This window comes from Eurosta solidaginis, chromosome 5 (assembly GCF_040869045.1).
Source record: "Eurosta solidaginis isolate ZX-2024a chromosome 5, ASM4086904v1, whole genome shotgun sequence".
Classification (NCBI taxonomy): domain Eukaryota; kingdom Metazoa; phylum Arthropoda; class Insecta; order Diptera; family Tephritidae; genus Eurosta; species Eurosta solidaginis.
The window spans coordinates 91,073,764-91,092,769 of NC_090323.1; the positions used below are offsets into that span (position 1 = coordinate 91,073,764).

General features: G+C 37.8%; 1 protein-coding gene across 3 annotated transcripts in view; it reads right to left on the reverse strand.

Moving 5' to 3' along the window:
- Window positions 1-19,006, reverse strand: part of LOC137253437 (limbic system-associated membrane protein) — a 795,865-nt gene that overhangs the window by 436,626 nt on the left and 340,233 nt on the right. For all 3 annotated transcript variants that reach the window (XM_067790351.1, XM_067790350.1, XM_067790352.1), the window contains exon 3: window positions 10,222-10,560. In XM_067790351.1, coding sequence (XP_067646452.1) covers window positions 10,222-10,560 — 339 coding nt within the window. The remainder of the gene's footprint in view (window positions 1-10,221; window positions 10,561-19,006) is intronic.

A 19,006-nucleotide genomic window follows, 5' to 3' on the forward strand; every position in this document is an offset into this window, starting at 1 on the left:
TTCAAAGTAGTCTAATAAAGACCGTTTTGCATTATTAAATATTTGATTTATTTATTCGACAATTTAGCGATACGAACGTAAGAAGCAAGTTGAAAATATGCGGAGTTACAGTAAATTCGTTACAATTGGTGTCAGAAAAGGAATTGTTGAATAAATTCCGAAGATTGCGAATATATCTTGGACATGGCAAAGTTAAGTGAATTAAGGATACATCAACTGAAAAAGAAGTTGGAGAACCGTGGATTGAATACAACCGGCTATAAGATCGAACTTCGAGCACGGCTCCGAGAGGTAATGGAGTTGGAGGGAATTAATGTGGACGATGATGTCTTTTATCTTGATGGCGACGAGACAACAACAAAAATTGAGGAGAAAACCGAAACATCGCAGACAGTTACGAGCACAGACTTGAACATGATTTTGGCGCAAATTTCATCTCAACTGGAAGAACAGAAGACATATATGATATCTCAACACATCATCGCAGTTGGAGGGTTTTAGTGAACGACAAGATAAAATGGAGGCTAAGATGGATGCTTTGAAAGATCGGATTCAGGAGTTAGAATTTAACCGTCCAATCACTTCAGCGTCTACTCTGAAGGTAAGATCACCAACGTTTGATGGTTCTGTTCCTTTCCAGGTATTTAAGCTTCAATTTGAGAAGACGTCAGCAACGAGCAACTGGAATGCCGAAGATAAAGTTGCAGCATTGTTCGTGGCTTTAAAAGGACCAGCTGCTGAGATCCTACAGACCATCCCAGAGTACGAACGTAACAGTTACGAAGCATTGATGGCTGCTGTAGAACGAAGATACGGAAGCGAACACAGGAAACAGATCTATCAAATAGAATTGCAAAACCGCTACCAAAAAACTAACGGGACTTTGCAGGAGTTTGCTTCGGAGATTGAAAGATTGGCTCATCTTGCAAATGCGGATGCACCCATGGAATATACGGAAAGAGTGAAGATTCAGAACTTTATAAATGGCATACGGGACGTCGAAACGAAGCGAGCCACATACGCGAACCCAAAGCAAATATTTTCTTAAACGGTATCTCATGCATTGACTCAGGAAACGGCGTCACTATTGAGTAAACCACCATAAAAATCCCATGGTGTGGAAGTAGAAACGCCACAGTGGGTAGATACAATTTTGGAAGCTCTGAAGGGATCACAACAGAAAAATATCGGAGTTATGAAATGTTTCAAGTGCGGTAAACCAGGTCACATTGCACGTCATTCCAATAGTTCCAACTATGTGGCCGTAAACGCAGAGCTGAAGGAGATGAGCAAATCTCCAAGTCCACTCAATCGTTAAACTAAAGCGAGTCAGCCGCAAGGGGCGACAGCTGGATCCCTCAATTGAATGCCCCATAATCTCTATCTCGCAAATCGGAAGAAGGTCAAACAGTCTTACTGTAGGAGGACATGTGGATGGAAAGGAACGTTTACTGACTGTAGATACGGGTGCATCTCATTCCATTATTCGAGCGGATTTAGTCAACAAAGAAGATAAGACCATTGTATGGAGCAAGATGCGTACCGCCACTGGAGAAGACACCACGGTCCTAGGAGCAGTAGTATGTGAAGTCGCAATTGGGACCGTCACGGTAGTATACAATTTTATAGTGGCGGAGATTGTTGATGAAATCATAATCGGAGTGGACTTCTTAATCGACCAAGGCATCAAGATCGATATGCAAAACAAGATGATGCGATATAAGAACATGGATGTGCCACTTAATTTCGGCTACGAGAGAGGCTGCAGCAGTAAACGGGTGATGGTGGAAGAGAATCAGCAAATACCACCAAAATCAGAAGTAGTAATCTGGGCAAAGGTTGATGGAGATTGTGGGACAAACAAATTGTGGATTGTCGAAGCAGCAACCAAATCAACACCGAATGTTCTTGTAGGAAAAACCCTGGCTATAACAAAACAAGATGGACGTATTCCGATAAGAATACTCAATGAGTTCAATTCACCAATCAAACTTACCAAAGGAGCTATATTGGGAAGATGTCAAGAGGCTGATGTAATTATTAACTGTGAGCAGCTCCAGGAGCACGTTCCAACCAGCAACAATTATCTTTCAAATGACATCATAGCATGGACGGAGGGGCTAGAGGAAGATTATCAGAGTAAAGCAAAACAACTGCTCCTAAGCTACGCGAATATATTTGACCAGGATGGCTCCAAACCAGGCCGCAGCAAAGTTGTGAAACATCAAATTGACACTGGAGGTGCGAGGCCGATCCGTCAAGCTCCTCGTATTGTCCCACTTGCGAAACGGGAAGTTTTAAGTGAAATCGTGCAAGAAATGAGCGACAGCGGCGTCATCGAACCATCAGCTAGTCCATGGAGCTCACCCGTGGACTTGTGAAGAAAAAGGATGGACAAATGAGGTTGTCAGCAGAAAGTCCTATTGTGAAGTCATATTGGGCCCAGTGGAATAGTTTACAATTGATTTCCAGTTGCCTGTATCGAATATGGGAGAGTGAGGACGGCCAGTGCAAGAAGAAACTGATAGTTGTTCCCTGGAAAAGGATTCCTGACGTTCTCAACGAGGTACATAATGGTCCAAGGGGGGTCATCTGGGAATCACGAAAACGCTCGAGAAGATTAAACAGAGATTCTATTGTGTTGGTTGCCGTCAGTCGGTCACTGAGTGGATTGCCAACTGCGAGGTTTGCAGCAGAGCCAAAGGGCCCAGAACACGAAGTCATGGCCAGATGAAGCAATATAACTCATGTGCACCGTTTGAAAGGATTGCTTTAGATGTCGCGGGTCCATTTCCTATTAGCAACAACGGAAACAAATACGTATTGGTGGGTTTGGATTATTTTAGCAAATGGCCAGAGGTATACCCAATCCCAAATCAAGAAGCGGAAACAATTGTAGTCTTGGTTGTAAATAATTGGGTTGTAAGGTATGGTGTACCAATGGAATTAAATTCTGACCAAGGTAGGAATTTTGAATCAGCTGTGTTCCAAGAAATGTAAAAAATACTGGGCATTCCAAAAACACGGACAACTGCATTGCATCCTCAGTCCGATGGTATGGTGGAACAATTCAATAGAACCTTGGAGGAGCACTTAAGGAAAGTAGTCGACAAGTACCATAAAGAGTGGGATACGCACATACAATTATTTTTGATGGCCTACCGATCGGCAGTGCATGAGAAAACTAGCCAAACCCCGCAAAAGTAATTTTTGGCAATGACCTTCGACTGCCAGCCGATTTGGAGTTTGGGATTAATGCCGATGCGGAGAGAAATGCCAAGAAATCCACTGGTGTCTTGGAAGAAGAGATGAGAGAAATACACGATCTTGTAAGACAACGAACAAAGATTATGAGGAAGGTTTTCAGGAAGGCGATTTGGTGCTGTTATATAATCCACAACGGAAGAAAGGTTTGTCCCCGAAATTGCAGTGTAATTGGGAATGCCCATACAAAATTTTAAAGCGAATCAACGATGTAGTTTACCGCATACAAACCATCGGCACACCACGAACCAAAATGAAAGTGGTTCATTTGGAGAGGCTAGCAGCGTTTAGATCAGGAGATTTGTCTGATCGGGACGATCCGACTTAGGTGGAGGGCAGTGTCACGAATATTAGAATCACTAAGTGATACTCACATCACATCGCTAGGGTGATTCTAAGCAGTATGTGCGTAAATAAATAAATCATTATGTACACATTACGACAAGCAACATTTACATACACGCAGCGGGGAAATACACATAAGCACATGAAAGGGCCCATTACTGATACTTAGCATAGACTTGACTTGGCTTGAGAACTGTCACTTACAGTCCTGTTAAATGAACATTGCGTGTTACTGATTACTCAAAACTTAGCAACACTTAACTTGGCTTAGAAGTCTGTCGAATTTTGATTTTCTATGTAGGTTCTTAGTGACGTTTACATTTTGAGATGCCATTTGTTTGTTTCCATTTCATTTTGACATTTTGTCATACAAATTGACATTTATTTAAAAATAAATTTCAACTCTGATTATGATGCCAGGTTCTATGCGCCAAGTGGAGTATAATCGTGGCTAAGTTGCCAAGTTTGCGTCAAGTCAAGTCAAGTCTATGCTAAGTATCAGTAATGGGGGCTTAATCGTCGTTTACCCACATGCATACAAGGCAGCGAAGAGATAACTCACACACAGATGTACATAGTTAGTCAACAGTCAAAATATTACTAACATATATACTCGCATATGCCTATGTGTGAGTCTATAAACCAGGGCTATTCAAAACTGAAAGTGCACCTGTATTAGTGAGACCGCAATCGGCGCGATGATCATGTGGGTGAATTGATTTTTCATTTAGTCGCTTACTAACAAGCAACGAGCTAACAACAAACATATGTATCGCGCATAATTTTTTATACATATTTTGATACCGATCAGCCAATACCCATTACCGATGTTGCTACACCAAGTGCCAAGCGACGACTAAAGCGCCAAATACATGACAAGAACATTTCCGCTAACATTCCCGTTATGTCATGTTTTTGCGACCTTTTCTGTCGTGTATGGTGGTGTTTGCCAGTTCGCGCAAATGTTCGCCAAAAATCAAAATATTTTAATTTTTGGCGAACATTTGCGCGAACTGTTCGTGCGTGTATGGCGAAATAGCTCATAATCGTAGTAATTTCTGAACGGAACAGACGTGCGCGGAAAAGTAAAATGGACAATAAAAAATTTCTGAGTGAATTTATTGAAATGTATAAATTTTTTTTATCCAACAGTTCACACTTTATTGGCCCGAAATCGAAGACGAAATCCTGGTTTTACCTAAACAGTGAAAATTGTTAATTGGTATAATATACCATGATGACTCACAGGAACATTGCATCTTGACTTTGATTATTTAATGCGTGGATATATGTGGAGACAATGGGAATATGAATACTTAAGTCTGGTTAAGCTTGTTCTGTTGGGGGCTTTTTTTCTCTTACTTTTGCTCGTAATATTTCAAATTATACATATATTTATGTTCCCGTTTTTTTTCTGATAATCGGTATAAACACTTTGTGTGAGAAAAAATATGTAAATAAATGTGTTTATGTATAGTAAATATACTACCTACAAAGTAAGAATTTGGTTGAATTTTTTTTTCATTCACAAAACATATTTTAAGACTATAAAGTTTGAATACAAATTTCGATAATTGGGGCTCTGTTGGGATTTTGTTTTTTTGTTATTAATTTTAAGTAAAATTTAATTTTTCTAAAACAAAAATTTTTTTTTATATACATATATTTATAGCCACGTATATTTTTATATTATTTACTGTGTTTATTTCTCGTATTTATTTAGTTAATGTATTTATTTATTATAATTTAATTTTATTTTATTACAGTTGATTTGGATTAATTTTAAATTTTATTCTATTTTTAAATCTATTGTTTTATGAACTCTATTATTTCATTACATCTTATTTTATTATAGTTTAATTTATTTTTTGGTATATTTATTTATTTTTTTTGCAATTTCGTTTTTTTTTATTTTATTTTAGTTTAAGTTGGTTTTATTTTTATTATTTTTATTATTATTAGATTTATTATTTTTATTACTGTTATTAATAACTTTTCTTTGTTATTTCCCAAAAAAAAAATGAAGTAATTTTTTTTTTTGCCTTATTTATAATTCATCTTACTTTAGTTTTCTAAGCTCTACTCCCTTTCCTGTTTAGTTGAAATTAATTAGGTTTAACTATTTTCATATTTCAAGTCTATTTTGAGCTTTAGTTTCATCGCTCTAAATTTTCATTTTCTATGTATTTAATTAGGGTTACATCTATTTTAAATTTTAGATTCTAATTCTAATTTTTTCCATTTAAGATTTACCAAATTAATGCTTGCTTTATCTTTTGTAACTATTATCATTTTGCAGATATTCGTTAAGTAACTTATACATAGCAAGTAATTACAAGTGTAATTTATAGGTATTTTATGTACGTATATAGGTATATACTAATTAGACAAAATCTTGGAAAGGCGCATTTTATAAAAATCCAATTATTACACCTTTTTCTTGAACAATTTATATGTAGGTACGTATGTAGGTATCGTGGAGAAACTATTTTCATATTTCAAGTCTATTTTGAGCTTTAGTTTCATCGCTCTAAATTTTCATGTATTTAATTAGGGTTACATCTATTTTAAATTTTAGATTCTAATTCTAATTTTTTCCATTTAAGATTTACCAAATTAATGCTTGCTTTATCTTTTGTAACTATTATCATTTTGCAGATATTCGTTAAGTAACTTATACATAGCAAGTAATTACAAGTTAAATTTATAGGTATTTTATGTACGTATATAGGTATATACTAATTAGACAAAATCTTGGAAAGGCGCATTTTATAAAAATCCAATTATTACACCTTTTTCTTGAACAATTTATATGTAGGTACGTATGTAGGTATCGTGAATATACCCCTTGAGACGATAACCTTAATAGGAGGTTCTTACAAAATTTTCTCAAACAATAATTATATAGTATTTAACAGCTTTTAAACAAATGTAACAGCGCAAACTCAAACATTTATTGATTTGTGTAATTTTCGTTTGTGGGGAAGTGCATTTGAGTAATTATTGTAACTACAATACAACATTGAGCAAGGAAATGAATCTTATTAAGATTAAAAAAAGATATAAGTAAAATTCTAGAAGCATCTACAAAAAATCTGTTTCAAAAGTACCTACTTTAAGAGATATTTTCCGTATCCGGAACGAACTCACCGATTTCGTGCTGGTCTTGGTGTCACGGCTGGTCTACTGGTTGCTATTGCCACGGTCGATATTACAGCAGACCTATATGGGTTCGTTGCAGCAGGCCTATGGATGGGGCCCTGCTGTTGTTGTCTTTACCAGTGGTTGGTGGTTGTTGGCGCTGTTGGATGACTCAGTCGATGATGATAGCACGCTGGTGGTGGTTGCGCTCGAATATGGCGCCGTCGAGTATGGTAGCGTGCGCGAGGTGGCGCGCTGGTGGTTGTTGCGCAGTGGGTGGTTATTATGGTCGCAAGTTATTTGAGATTCTTTCCCTTTTGCAATTGTTTATAAGCAGTACGACTTAGTGATTTCTCAATTTCGCGTTTCAAAATTTCTGACTTTCCATGCGAACTGTGTGGAAGCTGGTGCGTGGTTTTTTGGAATACCTTGCCACAAAAACCGGATGCATGTACTACCAAACGACCGTCACAACAAAGTAGTAATATGTATTGCCAAATTTGCGTACAGTTTCAAATGGCTTGCACTCATTTCGCAACTTACTGAATGGTATAATAGTTAGGCCTTCAATGCCGGCTTCACGGAATATATCCTCATAATGTTGAATTGTGGGACCATAATCAACTTTGGCGCCACGTTGCAGATCGGATACAATTATATGATTTTAATAGTCGGGGATTGCCCATATTGCTTTTTTAAATGTATGAAAACATTTATTTGAAGCATTTTTTTAATTTCATAATTTATTTAATAATTTGGGAAAAATTTAAACAACGTGACATCAGGACGGACAAGGCGACAGCTGTTTCGATTATACCTTGTAAAACTCTTCAAAGCCTTTTCTCCCGGGAGTGGGAGTCGAACTCGCACTCCTACGATAGTTGAAATGGTTATAAACGCATTCAGCTACGTCATGCCTTAGTTGTTGTAAAGTTTTTCCCAATTGCCTTCTTTTTGCATATTTTAATCTTTTACACATTGCATGCTTCGTATGCAATTATGTGTTAAAGCTATGCTTGGTACTGCGGTTTTCAAAGAAACTTTGGTTTTGTTGCTGTTTTTGTTCTATTTATAGAACTACAACGAATTAACCAATTTTGTCTGTTTGTATGATTTTAATAATCGGGGATTGCCCATATATCTTTTTTAAATGTATGAAAACATTTATTTGAATTATAGCTGCGTCATCGTCTTTATCCACCGAAGAATGCTTCAAGTTTGGCTTAACAACTCATTTGGGTACATTGGGGATTTTAAAGCCAGCCACATTTAAGAAGTATTCTTAAGACCCTTAGCAATATCCTTATGTTATCCTCGTTTACAGTAGCATTGAATTTGTCCTCATCAAAAGGTGGTGCTTCATATAAACGTTTTAGCGGCGACTTTATGGTTCCCTTTTCGTTACCCTCGCGTTTTAATTTAAGTTGATGTCTTTTTTATAAGCCCGTTTTGCAGCGGCCTTCTTCCTCAAAATTTTTCCGGAAACTCGTGCCTTTTTCCTCCTATCCGCCCTTTTTGCAGCGGCCTTATTTTTCGACGTTTTCCCGGAAACTCGTGGTAATTTTTTTGCTAGTGATCGCAGATCTTTTTTTTCTTGTTTTCGATACTTTTGCATCGCAACTTTTTGGTCCCATCACTAGTCACTAGGTGTGTTCGCACGAAAACGCTCCCAAGTGGACCGTAACCGTAGACCATAACCGCAGACCGTAACAAATTAACCAAAAAATTTCTGGCCTTTTTTAGCTTCTTTTTTCTAAATTTAGCCTTTTCTAACCTTTTTTTTTGCCAATCTAGCTTCTTTTTTTGCATCACCTGGCAACACTGGCTGCGAACAAGATTGCGGAATGTTCGCGGAAATGTTCGTGTCGTGTATTTGGCGCTTAACTCAATTAACGACGACAGAGCGAATCATATGCGTGTGAATTGAGAGGGCACAATTGTGCTATGAAATGAATAGCCCTGCTATAAACTACAAATAGGTAGACATATATGTAGCTCAATTACTAGGGTAAACAAGTAGAACATTCTACAAGGATAAACATCTGGAATATCCCAACGATGCAGAAAAGAGTATAAAAGCGGCAAAGGCGGAGTAGTCTGACTTGAGTTTGATTTAAACACGATAACAGTTGTGAAGTATACGTGTTATTCAAAGTAGTCTAATAAAGACCGTTTTGCATTATTAAATATTTGATTTATTTATTCGACAATTTAGCGATACGAACGTAAGAAGCAAGTTGAAAATAAGCGGAGTTACAGTAAATTCGTTACATTATAATAAACGCCGCCAAATTTGTACGTATGATTTTATTTACAGGGGGTCGGCTATACATTGAGGAAACGATTGGTTTTATTCGTAAACCAGTGGGGTTTGACCTTTAAAATTTTGCTCATATGTTCTCAAGGAGATCCCCAACGAGAATCAGTGAGTAATTTTTAATTATTATTAACAATTTACTAGTAATTAGTTGTTAAAGTTATCATGGTATAACTATCACTTTTTATATACATACGAATACTTTCACAAGAATTACATACATATATACATAAGTACACTCTGTAATGTTTATAAAACCACAAATAACTATTTTCTTTTGTTTAAATTTACGCATTATTTGTAAAATTTATTAATTTATTTGTTTAATTTCCGCGAACACAAGCATACAGCCATTTTATATAATTCACCTTGCTTGGTGCTACCAGATGCTTTAAATTGTACCAACGAATGAAACATGCTTTACATAGTGCCAACGAGGAAAATTGGCCTTTTTCATTCAACTCCGTTTATTTATTTTACGAAAAAATCGCCCGATATTTTATTCCAAATTGTCGCCGGCGGCGCTTTTTTTTTTTTTTTTTAATTTACGCATATTTTATAGAAGGGGGGAATTTTTAGAAAGGGGGAATCACCCCCACCACTCGCAAACCCCTCCCCTTGGTCCCTTAATATATAGTCTACCCTTTACAGGGATTCAAGTCATATCATATCATTTTTCTTATGATTTTGTTTAATAAGTTAACCAAATTTTATTCGTTAATTATGTAGCACTTGAGAGGTCAAACAATAGTTTGAAAAATTGGGTAGTCCTATCTATGGTTTAAAATTTAGTATCACATTTCTAACCTTGTATGTATCGATCGCGAGCTTGTTACATTTTCTAGGAGCGTGGTTATTGCCTAGGAATCTTTCTATGGTATAAAATTGTTTAGATGGTTTTCAAATGGCCCTCTTAGGCTTTTTCGTATATTATGTTACCCAACCTAGAACCAAACCTCTTGAAAAGTTTATTTACTACATACCCACACATGCCATTATGTATGCAAAATAATTGACACACCAACTCCAATAGAAACCCATTTATGTAATTATTAAATGTCATTCAGCAAACAGATAGTTACAATGTACAACAGAATAGCATGCCATAATTGTTTACTCAGTATGCATTTTTAATTTTTCATATTCATACATACCTAAAATTTCTACAGTATGAACTTGATCACGATTTTCCTGATCGCCTAGTTGGCATATGTAGTCTCCAGCATCTTGTGTTTTAACACTTACTATTTGCAAATTATAGTCTCCAACAATTTTAAACCTTGGATCTCTAGTAATTTTCAAGTGGCCCGCTGTTAGAACAGAGGAACCCTTTCTCCATAGCAAAACAAACGATCCAAGATTTTGAACTTTGCAGGGCAATTCGATAGTTTCGCCAACGATCACCTTATATAAATGTCCACGAGATAAAAATTTTGGTGAGACGGTGGCTGCATTTTGATCCTCTAAGGTGAAAAGCCCGTCGGAGTGTGACACTAAAATAAAAGGAGAATGAGTTAGTAGGTACCTTTAGTCAATGTCAGTCTATATATGCAAATATAAATCTAAAACAAAATTTTTGTTGACTCTTTACAAATCAGAGATGTAAGAGAATGTATATTTTCGAATATATCTTTATGTTTGTGTAGTGCTTTTAAAAGTTTTAAGTATTCCATAAAATAGTTTAAAAAATTGAGTAGTCCTTCAAATGATTTAAAATTTAGTATAAAACTTCAGGCGCTTTTCGCTTAAATTATTTCTTTTTGTCTGTTTTCTATTTGTACTTTGTTATAAAATAACACCGTCCTTTTGGCATATACTAAAATCTTTTTAGTACTTACGCCACTTGCTGCTTTTAGTTTTGGATTCTTAGCTCAGGGCAGCCGCATAAACCGCTCTTGTTCGTTTCCTCCTCCAACACGCATTACCTACATCTGCTGTCACTGAGTAGGTTAGTTAAAAAGTTTGAAGTTTACCGCAAACCCTACTCATTTCATTACGTTGGGACCATCGGTGGACACGTATATCATGACATGATGACATGATAGTACTATGCTGCCGTCCATAGGAAAAAGGCAGTAAAGTTGACTTACTGTTTTTTAAGAATTTTAAAGCCAATATATTCCCCCTACAACAATTTACTCATTAACTTAAAAATGAATCATTCAAAATTCCAATTTAAATATAAAACACGATTTAAAATTTGTTTTATTTTTCAAATGTCGCAAATTTCCCAACGAAGAAAGGAGTAATTCAATTTTCAAAAACAAGAAAGCAGTATAAAATAATTATTACTGCTCTTACTCTCTGAAAATAACTTATACATAGAAATATTACATCTTACCATTAAAATAACATTCTAACAAAATTTTGCTGTATTCATGATTTCAAAACATTAAAGCAGTTTAAGTCCAACTATTCTATGAAAAAAAAAATAGTAAACTTCATATAACTGGTTTTAGATAAACAAGTCATGAAGGCAGCTCGCGTCTAATTTCGGGCTCCGGAAAGAATTTTGCATCAGAATCACATGATAAGACTGGTGGCCACAATTTCGGTTGCATGAGATTTTATGCATGATTGTTAAAGTACTTTTTACCCTGATTTCAAATGTAGAAGCCACTTTTCCTAGTAGTTCCTCCTTCCGAAGTATTTAATAACAAAGTTTTTAGTAAAAGTATTTATTTTTCAAAAAATAAATTTTATTATTTCAATTACAGTGAGTAAAATTATTTAAGAGATTCTCTTTTATGAGTTAATTCAGGAGCACTACTCTGAATGCTCCAGCAGTAATCAGTTAACATATGTGCGTTCCAGTGTCCTTAACATCGCTCTTCCATAGTGCGGAGGTCCTGGTGAAAACACTCGCCCTGCTCTTCACTGAGATCACCTAAACTTTCAGTAAAACCGTCCAGATGGCTATGGCAAAGGGCATCGTGATATTCATGATTATACCCAGATGTTGAAAGTGTAGCATCAGTTGGTCTATATGCTCACAAAGTTAAGTAACTTCCTGTTTCCTAAAAAGTTGTTTACAACCCAAACGAAATCGTCCCATGTAGATTTTTGAGGTGCTTTTATGCGGCTTGTGAAAGCTGGATCAGATATTAGGCTTTTAATCTGTGTGAATCCCAGCTTTCACCTTTTCAGAACTCAGTTTTGGAAATGATTTAGAAATATTTTTGAAACATTCACTAATTTTGCGCAAGGCCTTTACATAACGTTGCACAAGGCCAAATTTGTTTTACGGAGGAGGGAATATTACACATATTATAATATTAATGTTATTAAACGGCTTTATTAAACGGTTTTATTTAGCTTCACTTAACAGGCTTGCTGGCTGGCTGGTTGGTCGGCACGAATTTTGTAATTGAAATTTAAGTAACTTCCCGATAAGCTACAAGCTTGAAACTTGGAATATAGTTCAGAACCCGATGACAATGCAACAATAAGAAAAAACTCTGATAGGTGGCGCATGGATCAAAATATTTCAAAAAATCGTATTTGTGGTCCCACTTGGCTCATATTTGGAACACACAATACATACAAGAATAGAAAGCGACCTGTGATGTCCGATTTGGCTCATATTTGGAACAGAGCGTGGCTGCTTTGCGGTCACATTAAAAATGTCGAGAAGCTTCCATGAGGTGAAAAACGTCGACGCTTATAGAAAAAAAAAATAGCAAGGGTAAGAATAATGTACAAATACAATTCATTTTGTATCAAAATGAAAAATAGACGTAACAAAGTATGAATATTTGTTCCCAACTAACTTTGACGAACATAAATATTTGATAAATGATAATTATTGCATGCTATGTTAGGACCTGTTAGGCCGTTAAATAAAAGGCGTTTCGACGCTTTTCTGATTCCTACATTGCCCACATGTTTTGGACTCGTTTCGGATTCTTAAATTATGACCGTCGTGAGCATGTTTGAGGGGTAGATTTGTTTCCGTAAATATGTGTACCCTATAAACATTCTCGAAGCGCTCACAGTTCTGGAGTTCAATATGGGACCGAAATATATGAAAAATATTAGCCTCAAAAATGCAATCACCTAAGAGTATTTTATGACTCCAATTTGATGAAATAATTAACAAACGAAAAGTATTAAAATTAGTAACTAGGCAGCTCCGGAATAAAAAGTCAGAAAATTTTCTGCGACAATTTATTCTAAACACAAATTTAATTCAACTAATATTAATTTTATATACTTCAGGCTCCTAAATGAGTTCATAGCGAATACAAACGATCCAAAGTTTGGACTCCTTTCAGACTATGTGTTGACTCCGAGTGTTTGCTGGGTTGTTTGTATAAAATCAAAACGAAATTTTTGAAATTTCAAATGACGTAAAAATTCAATTGCTGAAGTGTAATTCCAATCCGCCTCTATTCAAATGATTTTTAAATATCCCAAAAAAAGATACAAAAAAGGAATATTCCGGGTATTTACCAATAAAAATGGTACAATCCCATCTCTATAAATAGGGCAATGGAGTAATTGCTGTACTACTCCCATTGTACAGGTTTACAAGTATGATATGTATGAGAGAGAAACAATTTCTTTCCCTTTCTAACACACGGCAGTTTGACACTTCGGTCAGTGTCAAACTAGCGTGGAACCCAGTGGAACCTGCGTGGAACATGAGTTTTGACACTGAACGAAATGTCAAAATGACCGGGGTTGCTTCGTCGAATGCGATACAGGGAAGCAAAAAAGGGATCGGAATATCAGATATGGGTTGCTGTGATGGTAAATTTTTTTGAACGAATTTAGTAGGAAATTTTAAGTGCACCCATATGGGTCCTTCAGAAAATTATAAAAAAGTCTTCAATTGGGATATCTGAGGACGCGTAGTTATTCCAGTATTAAGAATACAAACACGGGATTTAAGTTTTTCTACCCGTTCAAAAGTTTTCCGCGAAAAACAGTTTGAAACCGAGGTCGACCGCAATAACCCGTCCAAAAAACGGAAAGAAAAATGAAGACGCGTTTTGTCCTGTTATCAATAGTCCAAAGGCGGAAAAGTATTCGAATTATTGGAAGCGAGGCAAAAACGCGTCTATTAATACCTCCCCCGACGGTTTTGGTCGTGTTTTGGCAATCGTTATACCGGTAATAAAGTATCACAATTTGTTAATTAAAATTGTCCAAAACATATGGATTTTATCTAAAAGACATTTTATTGTGAACAAGCAAGAACAAGAGAAATTCAGCCCTATTCTAAACGAAAATTCCGTGCGAGTTTTTTCCCTTCACCCATTCCTGGTATTCTAAATAAAAATTCCTTGTGAGTTTTTTCACTTCTCCCTTTCCTCCTATTCTGAACAATGTTCGAAAAAGCGGAAACCAGTTATGGGAGAAAAGTAGGTATTATGAATGTGAGGGAGAGGGAGATTTCTCTGCCATTTCATAGAAGTTTTTTCACTAGTTAAATTAAACGGAATGCATCAAAATCGTTAAGGGAAATTGGTTATTTTAAGAAAGAACACTTATTTGTACAAATTTGTGCTAAAATATGTATTTACATTCTATCACAATATTCTCACTGTTAATACAACAACAACCACTATATTCTTTATTTAAGTAGAAAAATATATCATAAGCAACGGAAGAGCTCTTCGCATATTTGATGCAGCGATCCAGAAATTGCGCAATGATTTTTTAAGAAGGCTTAAATAGATTTTGGCATATGGCGAAACTCAACTTGACTTGGCTGCCAGAAAATTGCTCTGCAGAATGAATGCAGGCAAGTCCGGCGGATTTGTGTTATCCCGCCGGTCTTCTTCTTATGCTCCTCTGTTGGTGGTGCTGTGGCACCAATTCATTACTCATTTCAGTGAATACCACATGAAAAGCAATAATGTATATTTATACCTTATTTCTTAATTTCAAACAAATTGGCAACAATAATTAAAGTTTACAATATTTTAAACAAAATAAGAAATGCGCAACGAAATTTCAATTGACAAAACAGCTGACTTCGAAAATTCGAAATTCCTATTTCCCAATTATTCTTCTCCCTAGGAGAAAAGAATTGGAGGAATTTTTCCGCGGGAATAAAAAAATCCGCGAGAACAAAATTCCGCGAGAATATTTAGAATTGGTCTGATTGTTTTTCTTCGTACATGGTTGCCTTTTCCGTACTTCGCCAACTTAAAACAAATTTTATAAAATTATCAAAAAAATTTAAGAAAACATGGAAATTTTTGACACAAACTATATCTCTTGTAAGAATTTACTATAAATTTTTTATTCCAATATTTCAACATTTTTTACGCAGTTTTCTTTGGCAGCTAATACGCTTTTTTTCACCTATGAAGTACAACAGTGCCAAATCATGCCAAATAGCATCCACAAAAAAACGAACAAGAACAAGCATTTTCATCAGGTGAGCGTGGCTGTGTATGTGCGTTCTGCTACATATCGTACTTGTAGACCTGTACAATGACTACTCCTGAGTAGAGTTTTTTTGTATGGTATCCGCATTTTAAAAACTCGAGCTGTTAGAAGAAATTTGAGGGCAGATTTGAAGTCAGCGGAAACAAATTAGTGAGAAACAAAAAATAAAATTCCATGCAACAGACAAATTGGTAATTAATTTGTGATATTCATTAATTTTTGTTGTACGAAATTAAACTATTTATTGAGTTAAAACAAACTTAAAACTCGACCTAATATATGTATCTCTGGTTTCACACTTTACTGCCTTTTTTTCTCCGAAAATCGAAAAAAGCTAATGTCTCTACGTGTTACCGAGGGGTCATCATCGCACCTTTTCCATTGCAATAACTTTCAATTAAAGAAATAGATTGTAATGAAAGTCAACATACTACTTCTTCAAACCGCGACTAACACTCCAGTAAAAAATAAATATTAAAGGAGTTCAGAATTTTGTGTGTTTGCTGTTGGAAACGTTGCTACAGCAAATGAAAGCTACGGATCGCGAACTTTTTTCGTTTTAATTTTTTTATTTTCAGATGTTGTTTTGTTTTGACAATTGTTAATTTGCTATTCAAAATGGGAAAAAATAAAGTACGGTTTTTAATATTGCGTAGAATAGACACGACTAACACGAATCCGCCAAGAATGGGGTGCGGAAGAAGAGCGGTTTTAATGGAAATCCGTCAAATCAATCTTCAGCACTCTAAGGCGGCTTCCGCAAATTTGTTGCTCTGCCTTGAAAAAGGCGGAGTGGGTATAGTCCTTGTCCAGGAGCCGTGGCTGAGTAGTAACGGCAGTAACATTTCTGGATTAAGGACTGTAAAATTCAATACCTTGGTGCATGGGGAGGCAGGTAGGCCTAGATCCTGTGCGCTTGTTAAAAAAGAGACTAAAGCTTTTATTCTCTCTAATTTCAGCAATGCTGACGTAACCACGGTCTGCCTCGTGCGAGGAAGTAATGAAATATGGGTGGTCTCAGCGTACATGCCCCACGGGGACGAAGCGGGACCACCACCTGCGATACTGGGCGAAATCACCGCTGAATCAAGGCGGAGAGGTGTTGGCATGATCATCGGTGCCGATGCTAATGCCCATCATAGCATCTGGGGAAGCTCGGATACCAACACTAGAGGTGAGTCTTTATTTACTTTTATTGTAGATGAGGGGTTTTGTATATGTAATAAGGGAATGACCCGACTTTTATTACTGCTGTAAGGGAGGAGGTCCTGGACCTCACCATGGTTAGTAGAGAACTGGAAGGTCGGATATCTGGCTGGACGGTTCTCAACGAGCACTCCTTCTCTGATCACCGATATATTCAGTTCTCGGTGAACGAAGAACGTCCCGGTTAAATATCTTTTAGGAACCCTAAAAGTACTCAATGGGACTTGTATTGCAGGAAGCTGAATAGCCAGGCGAGATGCATGGCGAAGCTTCTGCGAAAACGTAGAAGGCTGCAATGAATCCGCGAAGCTTAGAAAAATATTTTGTATGAATCCCGCTCCTATGTGGTATGGTGGGTGCTTTTAACAATGTCTTACCGGGGGCAATCGAAAGAGCTCTAGTGGGCTTAGGAGTCGAGGCGGCTCTGGTTGAATTTATTAGCAAAATGGGGCAGAATTGTCGCAGCGGAGTGGGGAGGGGCCATAATTAAAAGGAAGTTGTGCAGGGGCACGCCACAGAAGGGTGCCCTATCTCCTCTGCTCTGGGTTGTGGTAGCGTACGAGCTTCTTGTGGAGCTAGAAGCCAATGGTTACCGCTTGGTTGCCTATGCAGGTGACCTCGCTATCGTAGTCAGACGCAAATTTCTGGGCATCCTGCGCGATGTTCTGCAGGGCTACCTGGATACTGTGGCTAGGTGGGCTGATTCATGTGGATTGGCGGTCTACCCGGGAAAAACGGAATTGGTTCTTTTTACAAGGAGATATAAGATGCCCGATTTCAGAACTCCCTCGATTGGAGAGGTACCGTTGGTACTTTCTGATAGGGTTAAATATTTGGGGAATGTTTTGGACAACAAACTGTCCTGGAGGCCCAATTTGGAAGATGGGGCCAGGAAGGCCGCCATTGCTTTGTACTGCTACATAGCGGCTATCGAAAAGAGATGGGGACTCTCGCCAGGAGTAGCACACTGGCTTTATGAGATGGTGGTCAAACCGATTCTGCTATATGGGGTGCTGGTCTGGTGGAAATCAGTGGACACGGCGAGTACCTACAAAATGTAAATATCCGTGCAACGGACGGCGCTGATCGGTATCAGTGGCGCTCTCAGAACAACACCTACCTTGGCACTGAACGTAATGCTGAACATATACCCAGTAGATATTGCGGGAAAGGCGGCCGCGGAATGGTCGTTGGTCAGGCTTCGAGATATGGGATATGGGCTTTCTGACTGCAGACACTCTAGCCTTCTTACCAGTTTCGACTTTATCCCGGACAGAACGGACTATTGTATGCCGATAACTGCTCCCTATACAACCTTCACCCCGTTCATTCCACCGAGAGAGGAGTGGGGAAGAGGATTTATCTGGGGCATGGGGCCAGTTAACTTGTACACGGATGGGTCGAAGCTGGACGAAAAGTTTGGTGGGGGGTATTTTGTCAAGAGCTAAATGTAAGCTGCAAGTTTAAGTTGGCTGATCACTGCGGTGTATTCCAAGCGGAAGTTGCTGCTATTAAGGATGCGGTGGATGGAATGTTATCCAGTGCTATTACGGATAGGGAATTTAACATCTACCCTGATAGCCAAGCGGCTATCAAGGCCTTGAGCTCAACTGCAGTGCGATCGAGGGTGGTCTGGGAGTGCCTGACCTCGCTTGCGATTGCATCGAATTATTTTACAAATAAGATTATCTGGGTCCCAGGCCATAGTGATATCCCGGGTAACTGTCAAGCGGATCTCTTAGCCGGTATCGGAACAACTGAACCGGATGAAGATGGCTGTAGGGATTTCGGGATTCCGCTGGCCACCTGTGGATTGCTCCTCCATAGCTGGGCCTCGAGCCAGCTCAGCAAAAATCGGGCGGACACCACGTCTTGCAGGGTAGCAAGATCTTTCTGGCCGAAAGAGGATGGCAGGAGGTCTGCTGAAATAGTTGGGTTCACTAAAGCCACCTATCAATGGTCATTTATACTTCGACAGAGCACTGTCCCATGGATATCCATGCGGTACGTTTCAATATACTGGAAACTCCATCCTGCTGAAACTGTATGGAGGATGATGAGTTGGAATCACTAAATCACTTTATGCTTGATTGCCCGCTTCCCAAGGCAGTCGGTTCTATGTACCGGAGCGACTCGGGATTTTTCCCGACCAAGGACTGTCATTTCAGTGTGACCCCATTTAATTTGTTTCGTCCCTCCCACAAATTGTCATCCTCCCAGCAGCCCCTTTCAGCAGGACTGCTACATATTCTCTTACTCCGGGAAGGTATCGAACCCAATCCGGGTCCGTCTCCTCACCCCGGTCCTGAGAAATGGTTTTGCTGCATTTGC